Here is a 23,522-nt window from a genome sequence, read left to right as displayed (position 1 = left end):
ATATTGGTTTGCTTACGAAGTGTTTGTATGCAATATGTTTCACAGTACCCTTCATTCACATTGTGTTTCATACAATCATTTCCATTCATTATGCTTCATAAAATGAATCACCATTGAGCTATGCCCACCATTACCCTGTCTTTCCAGTTCCCCACCAGACAATTGATTCTTTTAAAGTTGAGTCTTATGAGAATGAGTAAATGCTTTGGATTTGAACATAGTATGTTCTACCACAGACTAGAATTTTCATCTTTTATACAACAAAACTGATTTTAAACTTTATCAGCAGATTTCAGTTTGATTTGTTATTGATCAAATAAGCCCCACAATTATTGATTAAGAACATTGGAGCTGAAAGGATTGTTTATGTTTGCTTCATGCAGAGAGCCCTGGTAACTTGGTAATAAGAAACTGCCCTGCAATCCCAAAGGTGCCCTATTCGAATTTACCAGATACTCCTTGGGAGAAGAGATAGTCTCCTCCTTTGTGATTTACTACCTCTGACAACTCACCAAGAGGGTCAGTTATGGGAGGGTTCTGACTTGGTACACTACAACAGCAATGAGTACTAAACAGTTTAGCAGGCTTCTCTTCACAGTAATTCCACGAGGAGTTGTCCTTTCTGACAGGTAAGGACACAGACACTTTACACTGAAGAATTCTTCCAAGGTCATTCAGCTAGCAATCTTTGTTAGGTCTTCTGACACATTCTTTTCTCTGTGATCTCACAGATTGTTTTTTTGAGATAAAATGATTACAGAACAAAGCTGGGCAAAATAAATGCTGCAGAATCTGTAAAGAAAAGAATAATTTTCATAAGGGACATGTAGTTAGTTTGACAGAAAGGAGGAGAGTGTGCCAATCTAAGTGAAAGGAAATGGAGCAGGAACAGCATTCACTTCCTAAACAATATGCCTCTGGAAACTATGAACTTAGAGAAATGACGGGAGTTATAGAACAAGGTTCAGGTCTTTTGTTCATAGGGTCACTCAGAGTCATGCTCCACTCGATGGCAATCAACAAATAAAAGTGGAAATAAGCTTGTGAAAGTGGAGGCGTAAGAGATGAGACCCAGTGCTCACTGGTATTGCTGAGTGAGAAGATAGCCACTGTGGATTGTTGAGTTTGGGAAAGAAAAGAAACCAAGCCAGTCAGATTTAATCTGATGCTGACTAAGTGTGGTGGTACATTTGGAATGAGTGAAAGGAAACAGTTGGAGAAATGAAAAGAATGTTACAAAGAAGTTACTGACATTGCTTGACTTGAAATTGGTGGTAAAGTTTCCAATCAGAGGATTAGAATTGTGGAAAGAACCTATGTAGCGGGAGAGAGAGGAATCAGCTCTGACTTGCCCCTGTGTGACCACTGTGCCATCTTACTAATGCTGCTCAACTCCATCCCTTCCCCTGTTGTCCACTGTGCAGCCTTTTTCATGTCATTAGGCTTTTTTAAAAAAATAAACTGCAACAAAATACCAGACTGTACAGCTTTGTCTTTCTTTCTTAAAAATATTTTGATAACACAGTTGCTGTGGGTTATTAAATAAATCACCTCATTCTGCTCTTGCTCTGCAGCCTGGAGTCCTCGGGTACTTTGAATTCAGTGGCTCACCCCAGCCCCCTGGTTATTTGACCTTCTTCACATCAGCCTTGCATTCATTAAAGAAAGGTAAGTGTGATTTCTACTGAGACATTTTGCCAGAAATGTACTTATAGTGATATGATTTGGCATCTATTGTAATTGTGATTGTATTTTTAAAAGTTGATTTGCCTACTTCCTTTCTCAGTGCATTTTTGTAATAACGAATTACATTGTTTTATGTTTCATCAGTAGCAAAGAGAAAGTATTATTTAGAGTCTCTTAAATACTGAGCTTTTAAGAAATGTAACTTGATCATACCATCCGTAGTTTTACAGTTTTTATTTTAAAATTTATCATATTGTGTCATTATTTTTTCCATAGGATAAGTTATGGTCACAGTTTTTAGTGGTTCTATAATGTTAGTGGGATCAAACTTAGTTTTCTTTGAGGAGTAATTTTAGAATTATAAACGTCATGTAAGAGTGTATTTAAAAGACAGACATTACTTGTAAAGACTTGCCAGTTTCACTCTTCTCAAATCAATATGTGTTTTAAAATTTAGTTGAATCATATAGTATTTGAGGTCCCGCTTAAATTGAGCATTGTCTCACGCCAGTTTTTCATACTGTTCCATCTCTTTCTCTGTCAGTCGCTACTTTCTGATCCTATTTGATGCATTTTCATCTGTTCACTTGTCTCCATCTCCATTGTTACCACTATAGTCCAGGGCTCCATCACCCCATGTCTGGATGTACCAGTGGCCATCTTACTGGTATATCCCCTCTTATATCTTTTAACTTAGTGTAAGAGTTATGGTCATAAAATAGAAATCTTAGCTCCCATTTCCTCTGCATTAAAATCTCCTTGGTACACCGCAGCATGTAGAAAAGATTCCATAATTGTAACTCCACCTCATCCCTTGTCATTGGCCTTCATGCTCTGGACTATCTGTATTGGACTTGAGCTGGCCAAGTGCTGTCTCCCACTAGAGCCTATGGGTCCTAGTCTTTCTGCCTGGAATGCTCCGCTCCCACCCTACCTCCGAGGGCCCAGCTTTTCACTTGTTGGACTCCTTCCTGTTCATTGTTCAGGGCCCACCTCAGATATCATTCTAACAATATAGTAACTGACCTACTCTCCAAATGGAATAAATTTGATAAGAAATGATTGATTTAATGCCTATTTTCTTTCAGATGATGAGCTTTCCAAGGGTAGGAATGGTGCATATTCAGCTTAGAGTTCTTTCTCCCATGCCTGGCACTTAGTAGGGGCTCAGTTAACATTTACTAAATGAGCAGTAAAATTCATGGCCATATAATCTTCCCCTAGGAGACCAAACAAATGTATATAACCATCTTTCTGATACTGAATGACTTCTTTTTTTTTCTTTTTGATAAACTTGACTTTTTAAAAAAAATTTTACTTTTAATTGGTGTGTTAGGTGAAAGTATACACCACAAATTGGGCTGAGCTTTAACAATATTAGACATTGTTGTTCCATTGGTTACAATTTTTCATGGTGTCAGTATTCTTGTTATTTTCATTCTCTTTGTTCTGTTTCCATTTATCTAGCATCCCTTCCCCTCCTTGCATTTTCATACTTGCCTTTTTATAACCAAACAAAGCATTTTCTTGTGTTTTGGGTGAAAGTTTATCTAGCAGATTAGTTTTCCAATCATTAATTTGTGCACAAATTAATCTATGACATTGGCTGTAGTCTGTGCCGTTTTTTAACATTCTACCCTTTTTTTAAAAAAAAAATATATGTGTGTGTGTGTGTGTGTGTGTGTGTGTACCGTCAAATCGGATCTGACTGGTAAAGGAAGATATTGTCCCTCCTTTCCCGGCAGAGCATCTGGTGGATTTGAAACGTGCACCTGGGATTGCAGTGCAGCCTCTTGCCACTGGGTCACCAGAGCTCCCCAACATTCTACCCTTTTTATCCCTGGGTACCTTTCCCTTCTTGTCTTCTCATCTTTGTTATGAGGCAAATTCTTTTGTTATTCCGTATTAGAGTAAATTTATTTGTTTTTGATTGATTGTCTTGTTTTTATCTTTTTAACAGTGTATCATTAATATACCAAATAGTTTTAAGAATAGTCACTTTAATAAATTCATTATCATGAGATTTCAATGCCTGGAGAACCTACTTTGTTCAAGTGTTTCACCTAGCGGAGGGAATCATGTTGTCATGTGAATATGTCTTCTGTCCACTTGAAAGACTTTTGAGCTGCAGAGCGTCAAGTAACAAAAACAGCTTAGGGAATCTGAAATTTGAACTTTGGAAATAAAATACAGCCTACTTAACAAGGCCCAAGAAGCAGACTTTCAAAGCTCTTGATGGAAAAGTAAAGAAATTCCATCAAAGAAAACTTCAGATGAGGATTATGTATAAAAGGACCATTTAGAGCCCTTCATTAAAATAACGACAGTGCTCAGATTCCTGAGCTGAAGAGGAGATTCCAAGATATTGAGAAAATATTTTATTATCTCATTAGTTCAATTGTATGCCACTCTTGTGTAGTAAGAAAGAAATATTTCATGTTAAATTATGTTTTTATTCAGAAGGTTCCAAATTTGTGGTGCTTTTGAGGAAAACCTTTCCAAGCAGGAGATTGTTGTTGTTATTGTTAGGTACTTTAGAATGGGAACTGCCCCACAGCTAATCTTCCAGCAGGTTATCAGGGCCAATAAATTACACAGTTAGAGACTGCATCGTCTCCTGAGGAGCAACTGGTGGGTTTGAACCATGTGCCTTCAGGTTGGCAGCACAGCTCCTTACCACAAGGCCACCACAGCTCCTTCATACAGCATAGTACTTCATTTTTTCCTTTTTTCAAAACAAAACAAAAAACTGTGAAAGGTAGTAAGTGGGTGAAAATCCCTTGCAAGTACAAAATGAAGAGCTCTCAGAATAAATGTTAGGGGAAAACTTAGAAAAAAATGCACTTTTCTATATCTCTTCCCTATCTTGGGATTCTTTTTTTTCTTATCTTGAGATTCTTGCTGGGCCTTGTAAGATCCTGTTGCATATAGATAAGTTTGCGAGAGCTGAGATTCATCCTAATTAATTCTTACATCTTGTTTTTGTGGGCAAGCTCCCACATAAGCTTGATATGCACCATTTTTGGAAGAATGGGCAAATTTGGAATGGTGCTTTTCTGTAATATGTGCACTATGAAGGATTTTGCCTTGGGCATCTGGGCCTTTAAAAAAAATTCCCACAGTCGTCTTTTTCTGTTTCTGCTACCCTGAAGTTTCACTTATCATTAATAGCAGATGTGTGGTAAAAGAAACATGTGAAACCTCATTTTTTAATGGTACACTTGAAGATATTAATTTTAGGTCAGAACTATTGTTTAAATTTTTGTACACAAATGGAAGTCTGAGAAACATTTGGCACACTTAACATTGATTATAGAGAGCTTAACTGAAGACATGCTTAGGCTATTATGGTAGAAAGCAGATGGCCTGGTTCAACAAACTACACATGTTAACAAAGTGCATGCCTTCTCATTGCCTTAATGATTTTTTTTAAGTCTTAGAAATAGCCAGGATGTTCTGAGTTCACCACTTGTTTCTTTAGACTAGCTGTCCATCATTATACAAATATTTCGAGTGTTCCACACATCAGATATCCTGAGCAGAAACTGTGGGGTGTACTAAAAGAACTTGTTCCTTGCCATCTTGAATTTTAGGGTTTGATTGTAAGATGTTGCATTACTACTCCCTTAAAAGATTGTCTCGTGTTGATATTTTTCAATGTTTTAATAAGAAAATGGGGAAAATTCACTACTACCTTAGCATCATGGCATTAATTGCTTCCTCATTAGTTTTATTTTAACTATGGCACCAGCAGCCAGGAAATTAAAAGGCGCATTGCAATAGGAAAGTCTGCTGTTAGGGACCTCTCCAAAGTGCTGAAGAGCAATGGTGTCTCTTTGGAGACTAAGGTGCATCTGATACAGGCCATGGTCTTCGCAATCACCTGTTGTGCATCAGAGAGTTGGACAATGACCAAGGAGGATAGAAGGAGAATTGATGCCTTTGAGCTGTGGTGCTGGAGAAGAGTATCGAGAATACCATGGACTGCTAGGATAACAAACAGATTTGTCCTGGAAAGGGTTAAACCGGGTGGCTCCTTGGAGGCAAGGATTCTGAAGCTCCGTCTAACATACTTTGGACATGTTGTGAGGAGAGACCAGTCCTTGGAGAAGGACATCATGCTTGGGAGGGTGGAGGGACGGCGCAGGAGACGAAGGCCCTCTATGAGGTGGACTGATTCAGTGACTGGGATAATTGGGATGGGAGTGTCGGAGACAGTGCGATTGGCACAGGACAGAGCAGAATTTAGGGCTGTTGTACATAGGGTCGCTATGAGTCGCAGGCAACTCGACGGCACATAACAACAACAACAACAACATTTCCTTTTCCCCAGTCTTTCTTGTTCATCCCACCCTTAGTGCTTGTCTAAGTGAGCAGAAAATGGGACATGGGATCACTGGGCCATGAACATCTCTCTGAAAGGGCCAGAGGGAGTATGAATAGCACAGCCCTCATTGCACCAGGACAGAAAGCAGATAAAGAACCCATAGCCTACCCGTATGGTACCTCTAAAGCCATACCAACAGCAAGAGGTTCAGTTCTTCATTTCTGACTCACAGTTATGATACAGAGAATGGGGTTTATTAAGGAAGTAAGTTGGAGAGTGGGGGAGGCAAAGATAACAACCAAAACAAGTCTGGTTTTAGTCCAAGTTCCAAGGCACAATTCAGTTCACCAGTCAAATCCAAATCGCCCAACAAGGTTTAAGAAGTGCCTCAGAAGTTTGTCAGCTTTTCCTTCAAGCATCCAGCAAGAACAGCAAAAGCCTTTAGCTGTGGCCTTTATCTCAGTGATCTTCTTCTTAAACCTTGTTACAGTTTTCACACAGTAATGCCACATTCTCTCCACCACCAGAGTCTCACTCTCACCCGGGTCTTACTCCAATCTCACTCATGTCTTGTTGCCCAGTGTAGGAAGTACTTTTTCTCTTATCCTAGTCCCACAGTTGTTGATGATTTGCAAGACCACATGTCTGCAGTTAAGGTAGCTGGAGACCAGAGAGGACTAACTGTAATGGCTAAAAAGCCCAACTTTTAAGCTAACATCACATTGCTAATCTATCAGTTTTTGCATGCTGGCTTATTAAGTGGGATGGGCAGTGCCCTACCTCTCTCAGCCTTTTTATATGGCTTGTATTGTTTATAAAAGATATTGATTTTACTATTTTAATCATATATCATTTGTTAGTATAAATGGTAACAGATAAGAATTTCTAAGAATAGAATTCAACTATATTTAAAAATTTATCTTGTCCCAAGGCTTTTTTTTTTCCCTCCCCCTCATATTAAACTAATATATACTCGGCCTAAAAGAAGTTGCTTTGCATATGAATTGAGGCTGTTGGAAATACAATTCTGGCAAAAGACTATGGCTCTTGACATCTTAATGTCGCCTATTCCTAAACTGCACATACTGCCAAGTTGTGAAATAATGTTTATACTATGTAGAAAATGATGATGATGTGTGAATTTTCAAAATAGTTATTGTAAGTTTTCATGTAGTTGAGTCTATTTCTTTTTCTTGACCTACCTTTTCCTAAAAATTGGTCAGTAATTAGTCTATATCTTCATTTAAATTTTAAAAAAATATTTATTACTACTTGAAATTTACTTAAGCTTAAATATAGGGCATAATTGATTTTCGCCCAACCTACTGGCTAATTAGCACCATTCACAAAAAATGGTGCATCCTTTCTCCTGATCTTGATGATGTCTACTTTATCACAGAATATATTCCTGTATGCAGTTGGGTTTATTTCTGCCTTTGTTAGCCTAGATATGTCTTTTGGTTTGAGTAAATATAATTTTGTTTCTTGTTTTGTAAGTTGTTAAGAACTTGTAAATTCTGAATCCATTTCTTCTAGTTTCTGTGTTTTGTGGAATATTCTTTCATATCCATCCAAACTTTTGGATTGCTTGTGGAATATTCTTTCATATCCATCCAAACTTTTGGATTGCTTTTGGTTGGGATTATATTTAAAGTGTTAATTGAAGTGGAGGTAATTAATAAGTTCTTAACATTTCGCTTCCCTTTGTAGAATCACAGCATGATTATTCATTTATTCAAACCTTTTAAAATTTTTATAAGAGGTCTCACACATCTCTCTTAAATATTTAATCATTATAAAGTACTGAATGATTAATTGTAGACCAGCAGTCTTTGTGTATATTTCACAAGTCTGAAGGAAACCAGTTCTCTTTTGCTTCCCTACCTTGCCCAGACTACCATGTCTACTCTCTGGACCTTTCTCATTTGACCTTGGTAAACTTTGGATTTTCTCTGTAATGTAACAAAAATTTAGTAAAAATCAGCATTTTTTTCATTGCTCATTTGATTTTCCCCCCTCCTTCATTTTGTGATTATTTTGTTATTAGCTTTATAAAGTTGTTATATAAAATATTGCTGTGTTATACTATGAGTCTGTGAGTCTTTAAAAAAGAACATTTGCAACACATTTCAGTCCTGTTTTTCATCCGACCTGGAAAAGGATGTAGTGCAGTCTGCAGGGAAAGCCATGTGGGAGTCTGGTCGTTGCCCCTTGTCTGTTCATGGCAGGGTCTATAAACTCATAATTTGTCTTTTCCTTTTTTCAATTTGTTTGTAAAATTGAGAAAGATGAACACAGAGTTAAACACTTGTTTGGTTTTTTAAAAAATACTTTTTTCATAAAGCCACATTTCACGTGCAAAATATCTTTTGTGTGAATAAAACAATTGTCAGTTCTAATTCATAGCAACTCTTTAGGACATGTAAACTGCCCTCTGGGATTTCCAGGGTTGTGATCATTACAGAAGCAGACTCCTACACTTGCCTTCTGCAACATTAGGGCTCATGATAAAGTCTACAGTTCGAAAGAAGAATGGACAGTCTCCTCCCTTGCGATTGACTGCCTTAGAAAACCTGCCAAAGGGTCAGTCCAACTTGACAGCGCACAACAACAACATAGTTAACTTGACTGTCAGATACTGGTCCTACCCTCCAATTTTCCTGTAGCATTCCATGCTTTTAGCTATTTGTACTGCATGGTGTTCTTTTTTTTTTAAAAGAAATGCCTTTTCTGTTGTTTCTCAGTCTCAACTGTTTGAACAAGTTAGCATTAGAAAAGATATTTTAAACTTTTTTTTACTTTTTATTTTTGTGTGTGTGTACCATCAAATTGGATCTGACTGGTACAGGAGGAGATTGTCCCTCCTTCTCCAGCAGAGATTCTGGTGGATTTGAACCCAGGTACCTCTGGATTGCAGTGCAGCTTCTTGCCACAAGGCCACCAGAGCTCCCTGGTGTTCTTAACTGTAGAGTTAACTGTCCCTCTCTTTCAATAGAAGATGAGCCTTTTTTTGGTCAGAAAATATTTATTATTTGTGCCTTGAAGTTTTTGCCTTATTGCTTTGGCAATTGTAACAGTAGTTATAGCAAAAAAGGTTGAAGGAAGACTAGCAAAGTATTTTACTTGGGAAATTCTCAAGTGAGAATGATTTTAAGTACAAGATTTTAAGATTAATTTTTGGATCTCATTCCACATCTTATACCCCTCCTACCACTCCTTCTGCCCAGTCCTTCAGGTTCCTAAGACCAGAATGTAGGACTCACTCCACAATTGTGGTAAATGGAACCCCTGCTTGTTCAGGTCTTCCCACTTTTTTTTCTTCTGGCTTCTTTTCATCTATCTTATGACATTAGAATTCTAATGAATTTAATTGAAATTCACATGTTCCCTAAATGTCACCTTGAAAATATACTAGACTGAATTGAAGATAGTAATTTCACTCCCTACCACTTTTGCGAATTCTTAGGGACTTTCGTTGCATGAATTTTTACGGAATACCCTTTAGGAAAAATTCTGTTGTTATTGATTTGTTGAGAGACAGAACACCTAATTCCAATGTAGAGTTCACTAGACAAGAGTCTGGTGATGCTTGTTTTACTGTAGAAAGAACTGAGGCTTTTATTCTTTTATTCAGGAAAGAAAAGGGCTCTTTTTGGAGCACTTTTCTGTTAAATGATGACATTTTATGTATCATGATGATTTGTTAATTAAACAGAAAAATTAAGTTCATTCCATGTTGTCAGTAAATGTCATCAGTTATTGTTATTGTGTACCATAGAGTCAGAACCGACCCATAGCTGACTCTCCAGTGGGTTTTCAGAGGTAGTTAATTTCACGGGAGATTGCCCATCTTTCTCCCATGGGAGTAGCTGGTGGCCTCGAACTACGTGCTTTCAGAATTACAGCACAACTTATTACCACTAGGCCACTAGAGTTAGTGTGAACAATAGGTAGATTTGTCAACATTTAAGTACAGTGATCAGATGCTAATTCTTTTAAATCATGTATTTGCAAATTTGTGCCATCTTCACGTTCTAATTGTTTTATCGTATTTTTATCTTTTTAGTTATACTGTTTTATGCCATATGAATGTGTTGCTTCTAGTTGTTGAGGTTTTTTGTTTGAGTTTTTGAGATTGAGCTAAGCCTTTCAGACAAAGAACAACAAAATATTTCAAAATAATTTTTTGCAATTGTGATAAAAATGAGTCAAATTAAAAAAAATAAAAAAATTAAAAAAAATGAGTCAAATTATACATTAATTCAACAATTTCTACAGGTACAATTCAGAAATTGATTACATCCTTCAAGTTGGATAGCCATTGTCACTATGCTTTCCCAAATAAGTCATTGACCATTGATATAAATTCACTGCCCTCTAAATATCATATCTCACTTTTTAGTTATAGTTGTCAATTTTATCCTATACTGATAGACCTTAAAAGAGCACAGTTCCCAAGGTTGACAATCTTTATTTGTTATTAAGTGCTATCAAGTTAACTATGACTCATAATGACCCTATGACCAACAGATGGAAATCTCATCCCATCTTGTGCCGTCTTCACAATCTCTGCCGTACTCATGTCTGTTGTTGCAATCACTGTATCAGTCCATCTTGTCGAGGGTCATTCGATAGGTCTCTTTTTTGATGACCTTCTGCTTTTCCCAGCATGATGTCTTTTTCTAAGGACTCAGTATTTCCTGATGGTATGTCCAAAATATGTAAGATGATTTTCACCATCCTTGCATCTAAGAAGCACCTTGGTTGCACTTCCTCCCAAATAAGATTTTCTTATTCTTTTGACACTTAGTGATTTATTTAATACTCTTCTCCAACACCACAAGATAAAGGCATCAGTTCTTAGATCTTCCTTTTTCATTGTCCAGTTTTCATATCCAGAGATTGTTGTTTGATTTTAAGAGGGTATTTTGTTTACAATGTGGCATCAGGATTGGTGGAAGATCTATTAACAATCTGCGTTATGCAGATGATACAACCCTGCTCGCTGAAACTGAGGAGGACCTCATGCACTTGCTGCAGAGGGTCAAGGACTGCAGCCTTCAGTATGGACTGAGGCTCAATGTCAAGAAGACAAAGATTCTCACCACTGGACCAATTGGTAGCATCAGGATGGGTGGCAAAGAGATTGAGATTGTTCACAGCTTCAGTTTGCTCGGCTCCACGGTCAACACTCTTGGCATCAGCAGCCAGGAAATCAAAAAACGTATTGTGATGGGAAAGTCTGCGGTTAGGGACCTCTCTAAAGTACTCAAGAGCAACGGTGTCTCTCTGGAGACTAAGGTGCGCCTGATACAGGCCATGGTCTTTGCAATCACTTGTTATGCATCAGAGAGTTGGACAATGACTAGGGAGGATAGAAGGAGAATTGATGCCTTTGAGCTGTGGTGCTGGAGAGGAGTATTGAATGTACCATGGACTGCCAAGAAAACAAACAGATTATCCTGGAGAGGATTAAACCAAGCAACACCTTGGAGGCAAGGATTCTGGGGCTTCGTCTGACATATTTTGGGCATGTTGCAAGGAGGGACGGGTTCTTGGAGAAGGACATCATGCTTGGGAGGGTGGAGAGACGGCGCAAGAGGGGAAGACCCTCTATGAGATGGATTGATTCAATGACTGGGTTAATCAGGATGGGTGTGTTGAGGCAGTGCGATTGGCACAGGATAGAGCAGGGTTTAGGGCTGTTGTACATAGGGTCGCTATGAGTCACAAACGACTCGAAGGCACATAACAACAACAATTTTGTTTACAATAATTCTTTAATGATTTCACTCAAATTCCAAACCTCCGGAAGGTCAAATAGAATACTACACTGCATTGAAAAGCAAGGAACTCATGCAATATTATTCAAAATGGGTGACCCTGGAGGACATTATGCTGAATGAAGTATCTCAGTCACAGAAGGACAAGTACTGCTTAGTGCCACTGTTGTAAAACAGAACTGACATTGGGATTGGGGGAAGACTGAGAAAGATGGGATAAATAATGTATACTGCATTGAAACAAATGAGGGAGAAAACTGTTTAAAAAGGATATGTGATTAGGTATAATTGTCATGACAGGAGTCCAGAACGAAGACTGCATAGTGGAGTGGACCTAGGGGAAAGGATTGTAAAACAATGAAAGAATTTTTCTTTTACTTTTCAAAGAGAAGAGTGTACTGGGAAGGGTGGGCAGGGAGAAAAGTACAATGAATGAATGGAAATCCAAAGTCTCTGTAAATTTTCATTAAAATAAATAATAATTTTAAAAAGTCACAAAAGGGAGTTAGGGCTGGAAGTAGGACAGCGGTCGTGGCGGTGGCTTTCTGGCAGCTCAGGACTGAAGTGCAAGTAATAAAGTCACCATGATTCTCCAGAGGCTCTTCAAATTTTCCTCTGTCATTCGGTCAGTGGTCTCGGTCCATTTGCAGAGGAACATTGATGTTATAGCAGTGGCATTTAATAAAGAACTTGATCCTATACAGAAACTTTTTGTGGACAAGATTAGAGAATACAAATCTAAATGACAGGCATCTAGAGGACCTGTTGATGTTGGCCCAGAATATCAACAAGATTTGGAGAAGGAGCTTTTTAAGCTTAAGCAAATGTATGATAAGGCAGACATGAGTACCTTCCCTACCTTCAAATTTGAAGATCCTAAATTGGAACCTGTTGAAAAACTCCAATCCTGAAGCATTATGTAAAATTTATCTGGTAATTTGTTATGGAATGATTATACAATTAAAAGTAGTATCAGAATAAACATTTCACAGTTAAAAAAACCCAAACAAACACAACAAACAAAACCGCACACACAACAAAAACCCCCCAAAAGTAAAGTCATCATGAAAAAAACAACTCAGGGATCACCTTCTGCAGCAGAATTATAGCTTAAAGTCAGTCAACCTCATACAGACAAATCCGATTCTGTTCTGTCCACAAACGCTATATATATAGTTTAACCTTAAAAACTAATACTGGACTGAGCACTTCTGTGGGCCAAGCTCCTTAGCTGGATGATCCAGTCTTAACTACTCTTTGAAGTAAGGATTGCTATCTCACTTTTACAGCTGACAGAACTTCCATCTGTAAAGTTGAAGTTGCCACCTTACTGAAGGTCACTGTGGAGAGGTGTCTACTTTCTATTGTCTAGAACCTTCTGAATATGATGTCACAACAAGCGTGACCTACGATGGGTCCTGGGTTATCTGAGTGGGCCCGTTGTAATCACAGGGGCTTTAAACGTGGAATTGGGAGGCAGAATTGTCAGTGTCTAGTAGATAAGATGTCAGGAAAACTTGATCAGGCATTGCTGCTTTGAAGTTGGAAGATGTCCACAAATATCAGAATGCAGCAGCCTCTAGAAACTGGTAAAAGCAAGAAAGGATGTTGTTATTGTTGGTGTCATCAAGTCGCCTGTGACTCATAGTGAACCCTTCCCTGTCTTGAGCCAGTCTCACTAATTCCGACACACCAACCACCATTGCCCCAGTCACTGTATCAATCTATCTCATCTGGGGTTTTCCTCTCCTGCCCTGTCCCTCCATCCTTCTGGGCATGATGTCCTTCTCCAAGGACTTGTCTCTCCTGGCTGTGTGCCCAAAGTATGTGAGATGGAGTTTCAGAATCCTAGCCTCTGAGGAGAAACTTGGTTTCACCCTCTCCAAGACAGAGCTGTTTGTTTTCTTGGCGGTCCATGGTATGTTCAAGACTCTTCTCCAGGACCACAACTGAAAGGCATCAGTTCTTCTTCTGTCATCTTTAGTCATTGGCCAGCTCTCTGAAGCATAACAATTAATTGTGAAGACCATGGATCAGGTACACTTTAGTCTCTAGATTGACATCTTTGCTTTTCAGCACTTGGCAAGGTCCATGAGAGCTGACTTCCCCAGTGCAATTCATCTTTTGATTTCCTGACTGCTGGTGTGAGTCCCCATTAATACCTCCAGGAGAAACACAACTTTGTTGGCACTTTGATTTTTAGCCTAGTAAGACTCACTCATGCTTCTAAAATGTAGACTATAAGATACATTTGTTGTGTAAGCCACTAAATTTGTGTCAGTTATTTATAGCATTAATAGGAAACTAATGCAGTCACAGACCAGTAAATGCTGGAGACGACGTAAAAGCTCAAGACCATACAGCTCTCTGGAGTGCCCTCCTTGTGCCAGCTCTCACCATCACCTACCCCTTCATTGTCTCTAGGTATTCCGCCCTACTGGGACAAAGCAGGTGATTCCCTCCTCCTGATCTTTGTCCTTAGTGCTGTTTTAATTTTAATGCCTTTTCCTGATTAATATCTACCTCCCTATTCTTGCACTGCAAGGTGAGCAGTTTGAATATACCAGCTGTTCCATAGGAGACAGGTGGGCATTCTCTTCCTCTGCATTATACTACTTCTGAAAAGCTGCTGGAGGGGGAGCTATGGGTCAGTTCTGACTTTGCAATACTCAACAAACAACAAATTTCAAGGCCAACTGAAGAACTGCGGAATTTATAAATTTTACCTAGCTAGCATGATGTTTGGCATGGTTGTTGTTGTTAAGGTGCTGTTGAGTCGCCTGTGATTCATAGCATCTCTGTGTACTATAGCTCTGAAGCCTGCCCTATCCTGAGCCAGTCTCATTGACTCCAATCACACCTATCCCCATTGCCTTCGTCACTATATCAGTCCATCTCACCTGGGATCTTCCTTTCCTGCACTGTCCCTCCACTCTTCTGAGAATGGAAGGATTCCAAGGATCAATCTATCCTGGCTCATGTATCTATCCTAGCGTCCAAGAAGAAACTTGGTTTCACCCTCTCCAAGACAGGCCTATTTGTTCTCTTGGTGGTCCATGGTATGTTCAAGACTCTTCTCCAACACCACAACTGAAAGGCATCGATTCTTCTGTCATTTTTAGTCATTGTCCAGCTCTCTGATGCATAGCAAGTAATTGCAAAGACCATGTCCTGGGTCAGAGGCACCTTAGTCTTTAGATTGACATTGCTTCTCAGTACTCTGGAAAGGTTTCTGATAGCAGATTTCCCTGATGCAGTTCATCTTTTGATTTGCTGACTGCTAGTGCCAAGAGTGTTGATTGTGGAGCCAAGCAAGCTGTAATTGTTAACAACCTCAATCTCTTCTCCATCTATCACGGTGCTGCCAATTTGGCACAGTATAGATGTCAAATGGAAATTTCCATACTCCCTTCGTAGAATTCCTCTTGCTCTGATAGCCTTTGTCTTCCTCCTAGCAACTTGTATTGTTTTCCAACATTCCCTTGAGCTTTAGTGCAACTTGGCTAACGCTAAGTTCCCAAAGACCGAGACAAACTCTGCCTGATAGCAAGCCAAATTACTGGCAAGGGGCCTAGAGCAACCCTTCAGTCACCCCTTCTCATTGGTCTTCACATTCCTCTCCTGTAAAATAAGGGAGCCTTGGATGCTTTTAAAGGACACTGCTGCTCCAAAAACTTCTGTACATCCTGACGTCTTAAAAATGGGTGTGTGTGTGAGAGAATGAGTGTTTATTTAAAAGTAAACAGACTAGGTGATAGAACATCTCGATGCTGACTTCTGCTCTGGGCATCAGGGCAGCCTGAAAGGGGGAGGGAGAGGGGCTTCTAAACAGTTAAGTCTAGTTTGTGAAGCTTTTCCTTTCCTGAAGATAGAAAAAGGAGGAGGGGGACTTACAGAATCCATGCAAAGGAAATATTTGAATTGATAGTTTAATACTATGTTTTGGTTTGATGATAAGGAATGTTAAGAGAGTGTTCAGTTTACTGTCAAATATAGGTGGCAGTGCATATTCATGTCTATCATTTATTTTCCCCCTAATAATTGGATCTACATTTCTCTCCCCCACTTCCAATTCAAAACAGCGGGGGTGAAAATCACAGCTAAGAAATGTTGTTTACTCTGACTCTAGCAGTATCTTGGCAAGCACCAGAATGTGAATGCTGTACTTATGGTGCATAAATGCCAGCTTCCCCCCCCCCCCCGATAATTGCTTTGTGCTTTAGCTGAAGCATTTGAAAAATGTAAAAAAAAAAATGAAAAATGTAAAATGTCAGTCATTTCTAGGGGGAAAAGTGCAAGTGGCGATGATAATTTGTATATTGGGAACTAATTCCGTAATATGGTATACTTCTTGAAAGTTGTTTGTTTATTTTAATGGATGTATTAGCGATTGGAAGTGTATGAAGTCATCATCCATCCAGTGAAAGTTTATAAAGTTCTTGAAAAGGAATCATTATGTAAATACATAATGAAGGGGTTGTTTTATCCCTTTTTATGTAAGCCTCTGAGTCTCCTTTTTCTTTCTTATTCAAAACCCTGGAAAGAAAAGTGAGAAAGCAGTTAATGAAAAGGACAATGTGAATAAAATGAGGATTGTTTCAGACAATTTGGAACTATCATAATCTAGGTTTGCCTTTTAGAATTTTAATTACATAGTGCATTTGTTAACCAGGGAGTAAAAAGTCTTCTCAAAGCCATTTCCAAGGAAGGTGATCCAACAGAGTGTTGGAAAATTATCAAGCAGTATCATTGATATCACATATAAGGAAACTACTGTTCATGATCATTCATTCAAAAACTACTCAAACAGTATATAGATAGGGAGCTGCCAGAAGTTCAAGCAGGATTTAGAAGAGGCTGTCGCCCCAGAGATAACATTGCTGATGTCAGATGGATCCTGTCTGACAGCAGAGACTATCAGAAGAATGTCTATTTGTGCTTTATTGACTGTACAAAGGCATTTGTCTCTGTGTATCACAACAAATCATGGCTACCATTGAGAAGAATGGGAGTCTCAGACATTTAATTGTGTACATGTGAAACCTATACCTAGACAAGTAAAAGCTGTTGTGCTAATGGATTAGCAAGGGAACGCTGCATGGTTTAAAATTAAGGACTGTATCCTCTCTCCATTCCTCTTCAATCTGTATGCTGAGCAAATTTTTTAAGAAGCTGGACTCTGAAGAAGAATGTGGCATCAGGATTGGAGGAAGACTCACCAATAACCTATGTTATGCAGGTGATAAAAACTTGCCTGCTGAAAATGAATGAGGAGGACTTGGAGCACTTACTGCAGAAGATCAAAGACTGCAGCCTTCAATATGGATTGCTTCTCAATGTAAAGAAAAAAAATTCTTATCACTGGATGGAGAGGCAACATCATACTAGATGGAGAAAAGATTGAAGTTGTCAATGATTTCATCGTATGTGAGTACCAGCAGTCAGGAGTTTAGGAGACATATTGCACTGGGAAAGTCTGCAGTCAGGGGCCTCTCGAAATTACTGAGCAGTGATGTCAGTTTGAGGACTAAGGTGTGCCTGATCCAGGCCATGGTCTTTTCAATCACTTGCCATGCATCTGAGAGCTGGACAGTAAGGATGACAGAAGAAGAAGAGTTGGTGCCTTTGAGCTGTAGTGTTGGAGTAGAATAGTAAAGATCTCATGGATTGCCAAAAGAACAGATATGTCTTGGAGAAGGTGCAGCCAGTCAGAGTGCTCCTTGGAGGCAAAGATGATAGAGTTTCATCTCACATACTTTGGGCATGTTGTTAGTAGGAGAGGTTATTCCTTGAAAAGGAACATCATGTTTGATGGAAAGGCTTGGGAAGGTGAAGGGATGGCAAAATAGCGGAAGACTTTCAACCAAGTGAGTTGACACAATAACTACAGCAATGAGCTTGAGTGTGTCTGAGATTATGAGGATAGCACAGGATAGGACATGGTTCAGATCTGCTGTTCATAGGATTCCTATGGGTCATAGTTAAGTCTGTGGCACTTATCAATAACAAATGACTTCTTGTGACGCTAATTAAAAGCTGTGTGATATAATCTAGAGAAATATTTAATTTTGGAGTACAAGTTCGTAAGTTGTCTTTGTGACTATTTTTCTTGACTTCATAACACTATTTTGTCCCATGAGCCCTAAAAATTAGCTCATGAAGGAGTAGCTTGGATTGCAATAGCTGGCTAGCCTTGATACTGCGAAGAGTAACGTGCCATTCAGCTCCCGCATTTCTGTTCCTTCTCTCCCTGTGCCCTGGGGTCCCTTATTTATAATACACTTAAGTGCTGTTTCCTTTGGGTTTCTAAGAGAGAATTCATTTCAGGAGCTCACCAGTTTATATCTACTCACATGGTCCACAGCCCACTTTCTTCTCTGCTTTGGGGAGATTTTCATGAAAAAACCTTGAGAAATATTGCCTTACATATCCTTCCAAGGTAATTGCCCTTTATTAAGACATACTGGCTACTGGATTTATGGACTCAACCTAATTTCCTTCCTGCTGTAAATGAATCTTCCTCTTTCATTGTCACCACCTTGGCACAGTATAGAAGAAAAATAATAGAAATCACCTAAAAAAACTTGCTGCTGTTAAATCAATTCTGATTAATAGAAGCTCTTCGGTAGAACTGCCCCGAAGGGAATCCAAGGCTGTAATCTTTACAGAAACCAACTGCTGCATCTTTTCTCTGTCAAGTCACTGGTGGGTTTGAACCCTGAAGTTAGCAATGAGCTGTTTAACCACAGCACCATGGGTTCCTTAGACCTGGGTGGTGACAGAGTAGTCATATTATGTTTGTCTTCATGACCAGCTACAGAAGCTACCTGAGTGCCAGAGGGCAGAAGCCCGGGCACAAGGGCCCACCCCACAGATATGTGCAGGGACGCTCAGGCCCTTCTACTCTGCTCTCTCTGCTAACCCTTTCCATCCTGTTTCCACTTCCTTCTAGGACCTAGTCCAAACTCTTGAGCTCATTGTTGTTGAGTCAGATCCGACTTGTAGCTGACCCTTCAGCAGGTTTTCAGTGGCTATACATGACATGGAAGGAGATTGCCCATCTCTCTCCTGTAGAGAGCAACTGGTGATTCAGACCACCATTGAGGGGCCCCCTTTGGGTTGACAGGACAGCTCGTTATGGACGAGGCTTCCAGACACCAGACTACCCTCTACAGGAGGCATAGCTCAGGGTTAGCACTCCTGGGTTTCTTTTCTTGCACATGTAATTGTAGGTCTTTTTTTACAGCCCCTTGTTTACATGAAGCTAGCATCCTTTGTATATTCTTTTGCACATTATTAAACTCTGTGTGGCTTCTACACTCTTGTTTAGCACTTCTATGACTTTTCTCCACCGTATTCTTCTAACTTGATCAGCCTGTAAGTGTTCCACTGAGCTTTTCAAGTGATTTAATAAGGAAAGGAACCTCCAATAGGTACTTGAATCATCACGTAAATCACTACCTCAGCTGTCAGAAGGAATTGGGCTTTCTTAATGTTCCTATCTATTTCGCAGTTATGTTACAAGATGTTCTTGTTAATTCTGAAGCCTAGCTGTGCCAAGCAGCTTTTGCTAGAGGAGAATGTTGAAGCCAGATGAGACCTCGGCACTCAGGCCCTGGTTATATAAATAAGGATAGAGTCAGAAATTGAGGCCTTATCTTAAAGGCCTCAACCTAGTTGATAGTGCAGTGCCCAGAATCTGCTACCCTGATTCCCGACCTGGTGCTCTTTCTACTAAAGAACACAGTCTTATTTTTTCATAAATTGTTGATGTTTTAGTTAATCAGCATTCTGGAATACACATCAGTGCTTCTATAGGAAGAACTTTGACAAAGAAGTTATATCCTATAGGACTTTTAATTCTTTTATGATCTTTTTTTTTAATTTTTAATTTTTTTTCTTTCTTTGTTTCTTTTATGATCTTTAAAGATCTTGTTGCAGAAGCATTTGTCACTTTTTATAGAAAATTTAAACTGGTTGATTGCCAGACTAAAATAGACTTTACTGAGAATTAAAAAAATAGCAATAATTGAATTGGGTCATGCCATTGTTGGATGTTTTTTGGGGAGGAGAGGCATTGTTCTGAATTTCTTTTTAATTAGTCCACAGATTTGAATCCTTGGTTAAAATATTGAGGCATTGTTACTTTTACTGAAGCGTTCATGTTCTAAATGACAAAGACCCTTGTTGTTGAGGGCTCTGAGCACATAGTTGAGAAGTATCATTCTAAACTGTAACCATCTTCTGGTTATCCAAATACTCTTTGTTCACACAGGACTGCACATTTGAGCTGTTCTTCTAGAAAGGTTCCCACCGAAGTACAAACTGAAATAGATGTGACTATTGTAAATTTCTCTATGTGCAACTAATGGTGTTTTATAATTGTCAGGGGTTTGAGTGTGTTGGAATCTGTTTGGGGAAGGTAGGTGTCCAGTCCTATTAAGGCATCGAAATGGGTTTTTGACTGGTCCCTTTCAACTCTTGAGACAAGCTGTCACTTTTTATTCCTCTGCTCTAATCATTGGCAGGCTGTCATATGAATTTCCTCACTGGCTGCTTTTCCTTCCCTTCACTTTCTAACTTTGGCCAGCCCCCCAACATACTGCTCTCCCCAGGAGAGTGGAGTCTTGCTCTACCAATTCTTACCTTGCTCAGGTCTTGCACATTCTTCTGACAGTTTTGGAATTTGAACTGGCTGATTTCCTCTACCATTTCCCTGACCAGTTCAGGGTTTTAGATTCTATCACATTTGGATTGCTTAAATGTCTTAGATTAGCTTTGTACCTAAACTGTCTTTATACGTAGATACAGAGTAGTGGAAATTACCTTGAGCTGGAAATCAAGATTCAAATCTCGATTTGGAAATTTACAGATTATATGACCTGCCAGAGTCCTAGCTTTCTTACCTGCCTTTCAGTTTTTCTGAAGAGTGCTAGATAATGTTTGTCAGCTGCAGGTGCATTGTAATTATTTCAGATGCTTAACCATTCTTAAAAACAACCTTTTCCTCTTTATCTATTGAGTATCTTGGAACTAGACAGCCAACAGTGCAGCCCATTTCAATGAGCTAATTCTGATTCGTATCAACCCTATAGGACAGAGTTAGGATTGTTAAATAATGTTTTCAAAACTGACTCTGTCCACAAGTAGACAGCCTCATCTTTCTTCCACAAAGCGATTGGGTTGTTCAGTTCAAACTGCCAACCTGTTGTTTAACAGCCAAGCTCTTGAACCACTGTGCCACCAGGAAGTAGAGCATTCTATTAAAAGAAAACATACTGTTTTTACCCCTGTTGGAACTTAAATAGTAGGAAGGGCAGTAGACATTGACTAAATAAACAAATGAGTGCCAGGAATGTCATGAAGTGAGGTGGGATAGAGCGGGCGAGGGTACTGAGAGAAGTTCTCTGGGGAGAAGGACGGAGTGTTGTGGAAGGCCTTCATGAGGAGACAGCCTTTGGGCAGGGACCTGAATGATGAGAAGGAGGCAGCCAAGTGATTCTGAAAGAAGAGTGTTCTGTGCAGACTGAAGAGCCTGAGAGGAGATGGGGCAAGCTCTTGTGTTCAAGGAACAGCTAGAAGCTGGTAAAGCGGAACATGGTGTGTGAGGGAGAAGTAAATCCAGGGTGAGGCTAGAGTGATGAGCAAAGACATGATTACTAGGGACGTTAGGGTCCTTGGAAGGTTTCCCCCAGGCAGTAAAGTAAGACAGGTGGTACTATTTCAGTATTTCCCCAGCAGCTAAGCAGCCATGGGGATCAGAAGTGAGATTAGTGTGGCTGTCAAGGAGAGAAGTGAAGGTGACCTGAACTTGTTCCAGTGTGGTGGCAGTGAGAAGTGAGGCACCTTAGAGTGCACATGAAGAAAGAGCGCGCTGTACGTGCTGATGGGTGGGTCCCGAGGGAAGAAGAGCAGAGGGAGTCCGGCCGTGTGGTGTGATTGGAAGGATACCGTAAGGTTTACAGAGAAGGAGAAAACGGGGAGTGGCTTGGCTGTGGAGTTGGAGGTTCCTGTCAGAAACCCACCTGGAGGTGTCATTGGGCTGATGGGACTTGGATTTTGGAACCTAACTCACCTGCAGTCTTATTGCTTGTTACCTGTTATGCCATTTAAAAACCCAAATCTTTTTGAAAACTAATTTTGTTGTATAAAAATCACAAAAATAGAATAGAGTGCTGGCATGCCTTTTGCCTAACTTCCCCCAGTATTACCATTTTTACATAATCATGTTACATAATGATTTGTTATGGTGCATCTATCAGAACTAATTACCAAAGGTACAATACTATTAACGTAAATCAAGACCTTATTTGAATTTCACCGATTTTCCCACCAAAGCCCTTTTCTGTTCTGGTATCCAACTCCTTAATCTTCTCCAACCTATGATGATGTGACAGTCTTTCTAGGGCCTTGACACTTTTGAAGCATACTGGTCAGGTATATTGAAGAAAGCTGCTCTGAATTTTAATTTCTTTGATATTTTCTCATGATTGAAATGAGATTATATGCATTTTTGGCAAGAATACCACAGAAATATTGTCTGTCCTTCTTAGTGTTTCATGGCAGGAAGTTTGTGACAACAGAGCATATTACTGTTGGTGGTGATTGACTTGGTCACTTAGCTGAAGGTAGTGTTACTTTCTCTAGATGGAAAAGTTACTCTCTTTCCCTTGGAAATACCTTGGGGAAGAAGGGCTTGCTTTGTTACAATGCAGATTATCTCCTCAAACATTTGCTGGCTGATTGTAACCTCCTCTGTGGCTCTTTGCTTACAGCCAGTGTGACTGTGGTGTTCCAATGGTGATTTTGTGGTGTCTCTCATTTCTTGATCATTAGCAATGGAATTCTCATGTGAGGAAGAGCTGTGTCTTCTCACTTTTATCAATCTGCACTAAAAATTCTTTTTCTCAATATTCTTTTAGCATAAATACTATCAGTATTTTGTTCTGTTGCTTGACTTACTCCTGTTTTGGTCAGTAGGAACACCTGGGGTTGGCTCTGTGTTCTTTGAGCAAGGTCTAGGTTTTGTGGGTGGTTTTTTTTTGTTGTTTGTTTGTTTGTTTGTTTTTTAAGTGCTTCCTTACTTTTAACACAGGATGTTTTAGCCAAATTTTGTGTTTTCCTTCCCCAGCTTCTTCAAGAAGTCCAGGTTTCTTTTATTGTAAAATGCTCTTTAGAAACCAAGATCTGGATTTTAGATGTACTCTTTGCTGTAGAGTATCATTACCTCAAGGCTCTCAGAAAGAGCTAGGAGAGTTCTGTATGCATGACCATGTCTTATGCAACTCATAGTCTTTCCATTGCTAATACCTACGTAGTGTGTATCTATAAACCCATGAGTTTATACTAATTCTTTGCTCTGGTGGTGGTGTGGTAAAGATCAACCAACTACCACCTATTCTCCAGGAGAAAAATGAGGTAGTCTGCTTCCGAAAAGATTTATAGCTTTGGAAATGATAGGACAGTTTCCTAAGGGGGGGAAAAAATCCAAAACAACCACAAAAACAACAACAACCAAAAACAAACCCAAAAACCCAACAAAACAAACCCCAAGAAAGAAAGGGGGAAAAGAAAGAGGAGTGAGAAGAAGAAAAAACTAACACACCAAAACCCCACAGTGCGCCAAACTCACAGCCATATGGAGACAATTCTAATTCATAGGGGTCATCATCCATCCGGTTTCTGAGACTGTAAATCTTTTTTTTCCCCTACAATATGGATTGAGG

General features: G+C 39.4%; 1 protein-coding gene and 1 pseudogene across 1 annotated transcript in view; both read left to right on the top strand.

Annotated features, from left to right (window-relative positions):
- The window catches only part of TXNDC11 (thioredoxin domain containing 11), an 88,991-nt gene that overhangs the window by 41,910 nt on the left and 23,559 nt on the right, over nucleotides 1-23,522 (top strand). The window contains exon 5 of the mRNA XM_006894491.1: nucleotides 1,575-1,668. Within this exon, the coding sequence (XP_006894553.1) occupies nucleotides 1,575-1,668 (94 nt within the window). The remainder of the gene's footprint in view (nucleotides 1-1,574; nucleotides 1,669-23,522) is intronic.
- Nucleotides 12,381-12,707, top strand: LOC102875303 (annotated as a pseudogene).

Source organism: Elephantulus edwardii, unplaced genomic scaffold (assembly GCF_000299155.1).
Source record: "Elephantulus edwardii isolate Elephantulus edwardi_28Jun2011 unplaced genomic scaffold, EleEdw1.0 scaffold00145, whole genome shotgun sequence".
NCBI classification, from domain to species: Eukaryota; Metazoa; Chordata; class Mammalia; order Macroscelidea; family Macroscelididae; genus Elephantulus; species Elephantulus edwardii.
Note: the sequence above shows the minus strand (reverse complement) of the source record. Positions and strands in the feature narration are given on the sequence as shown.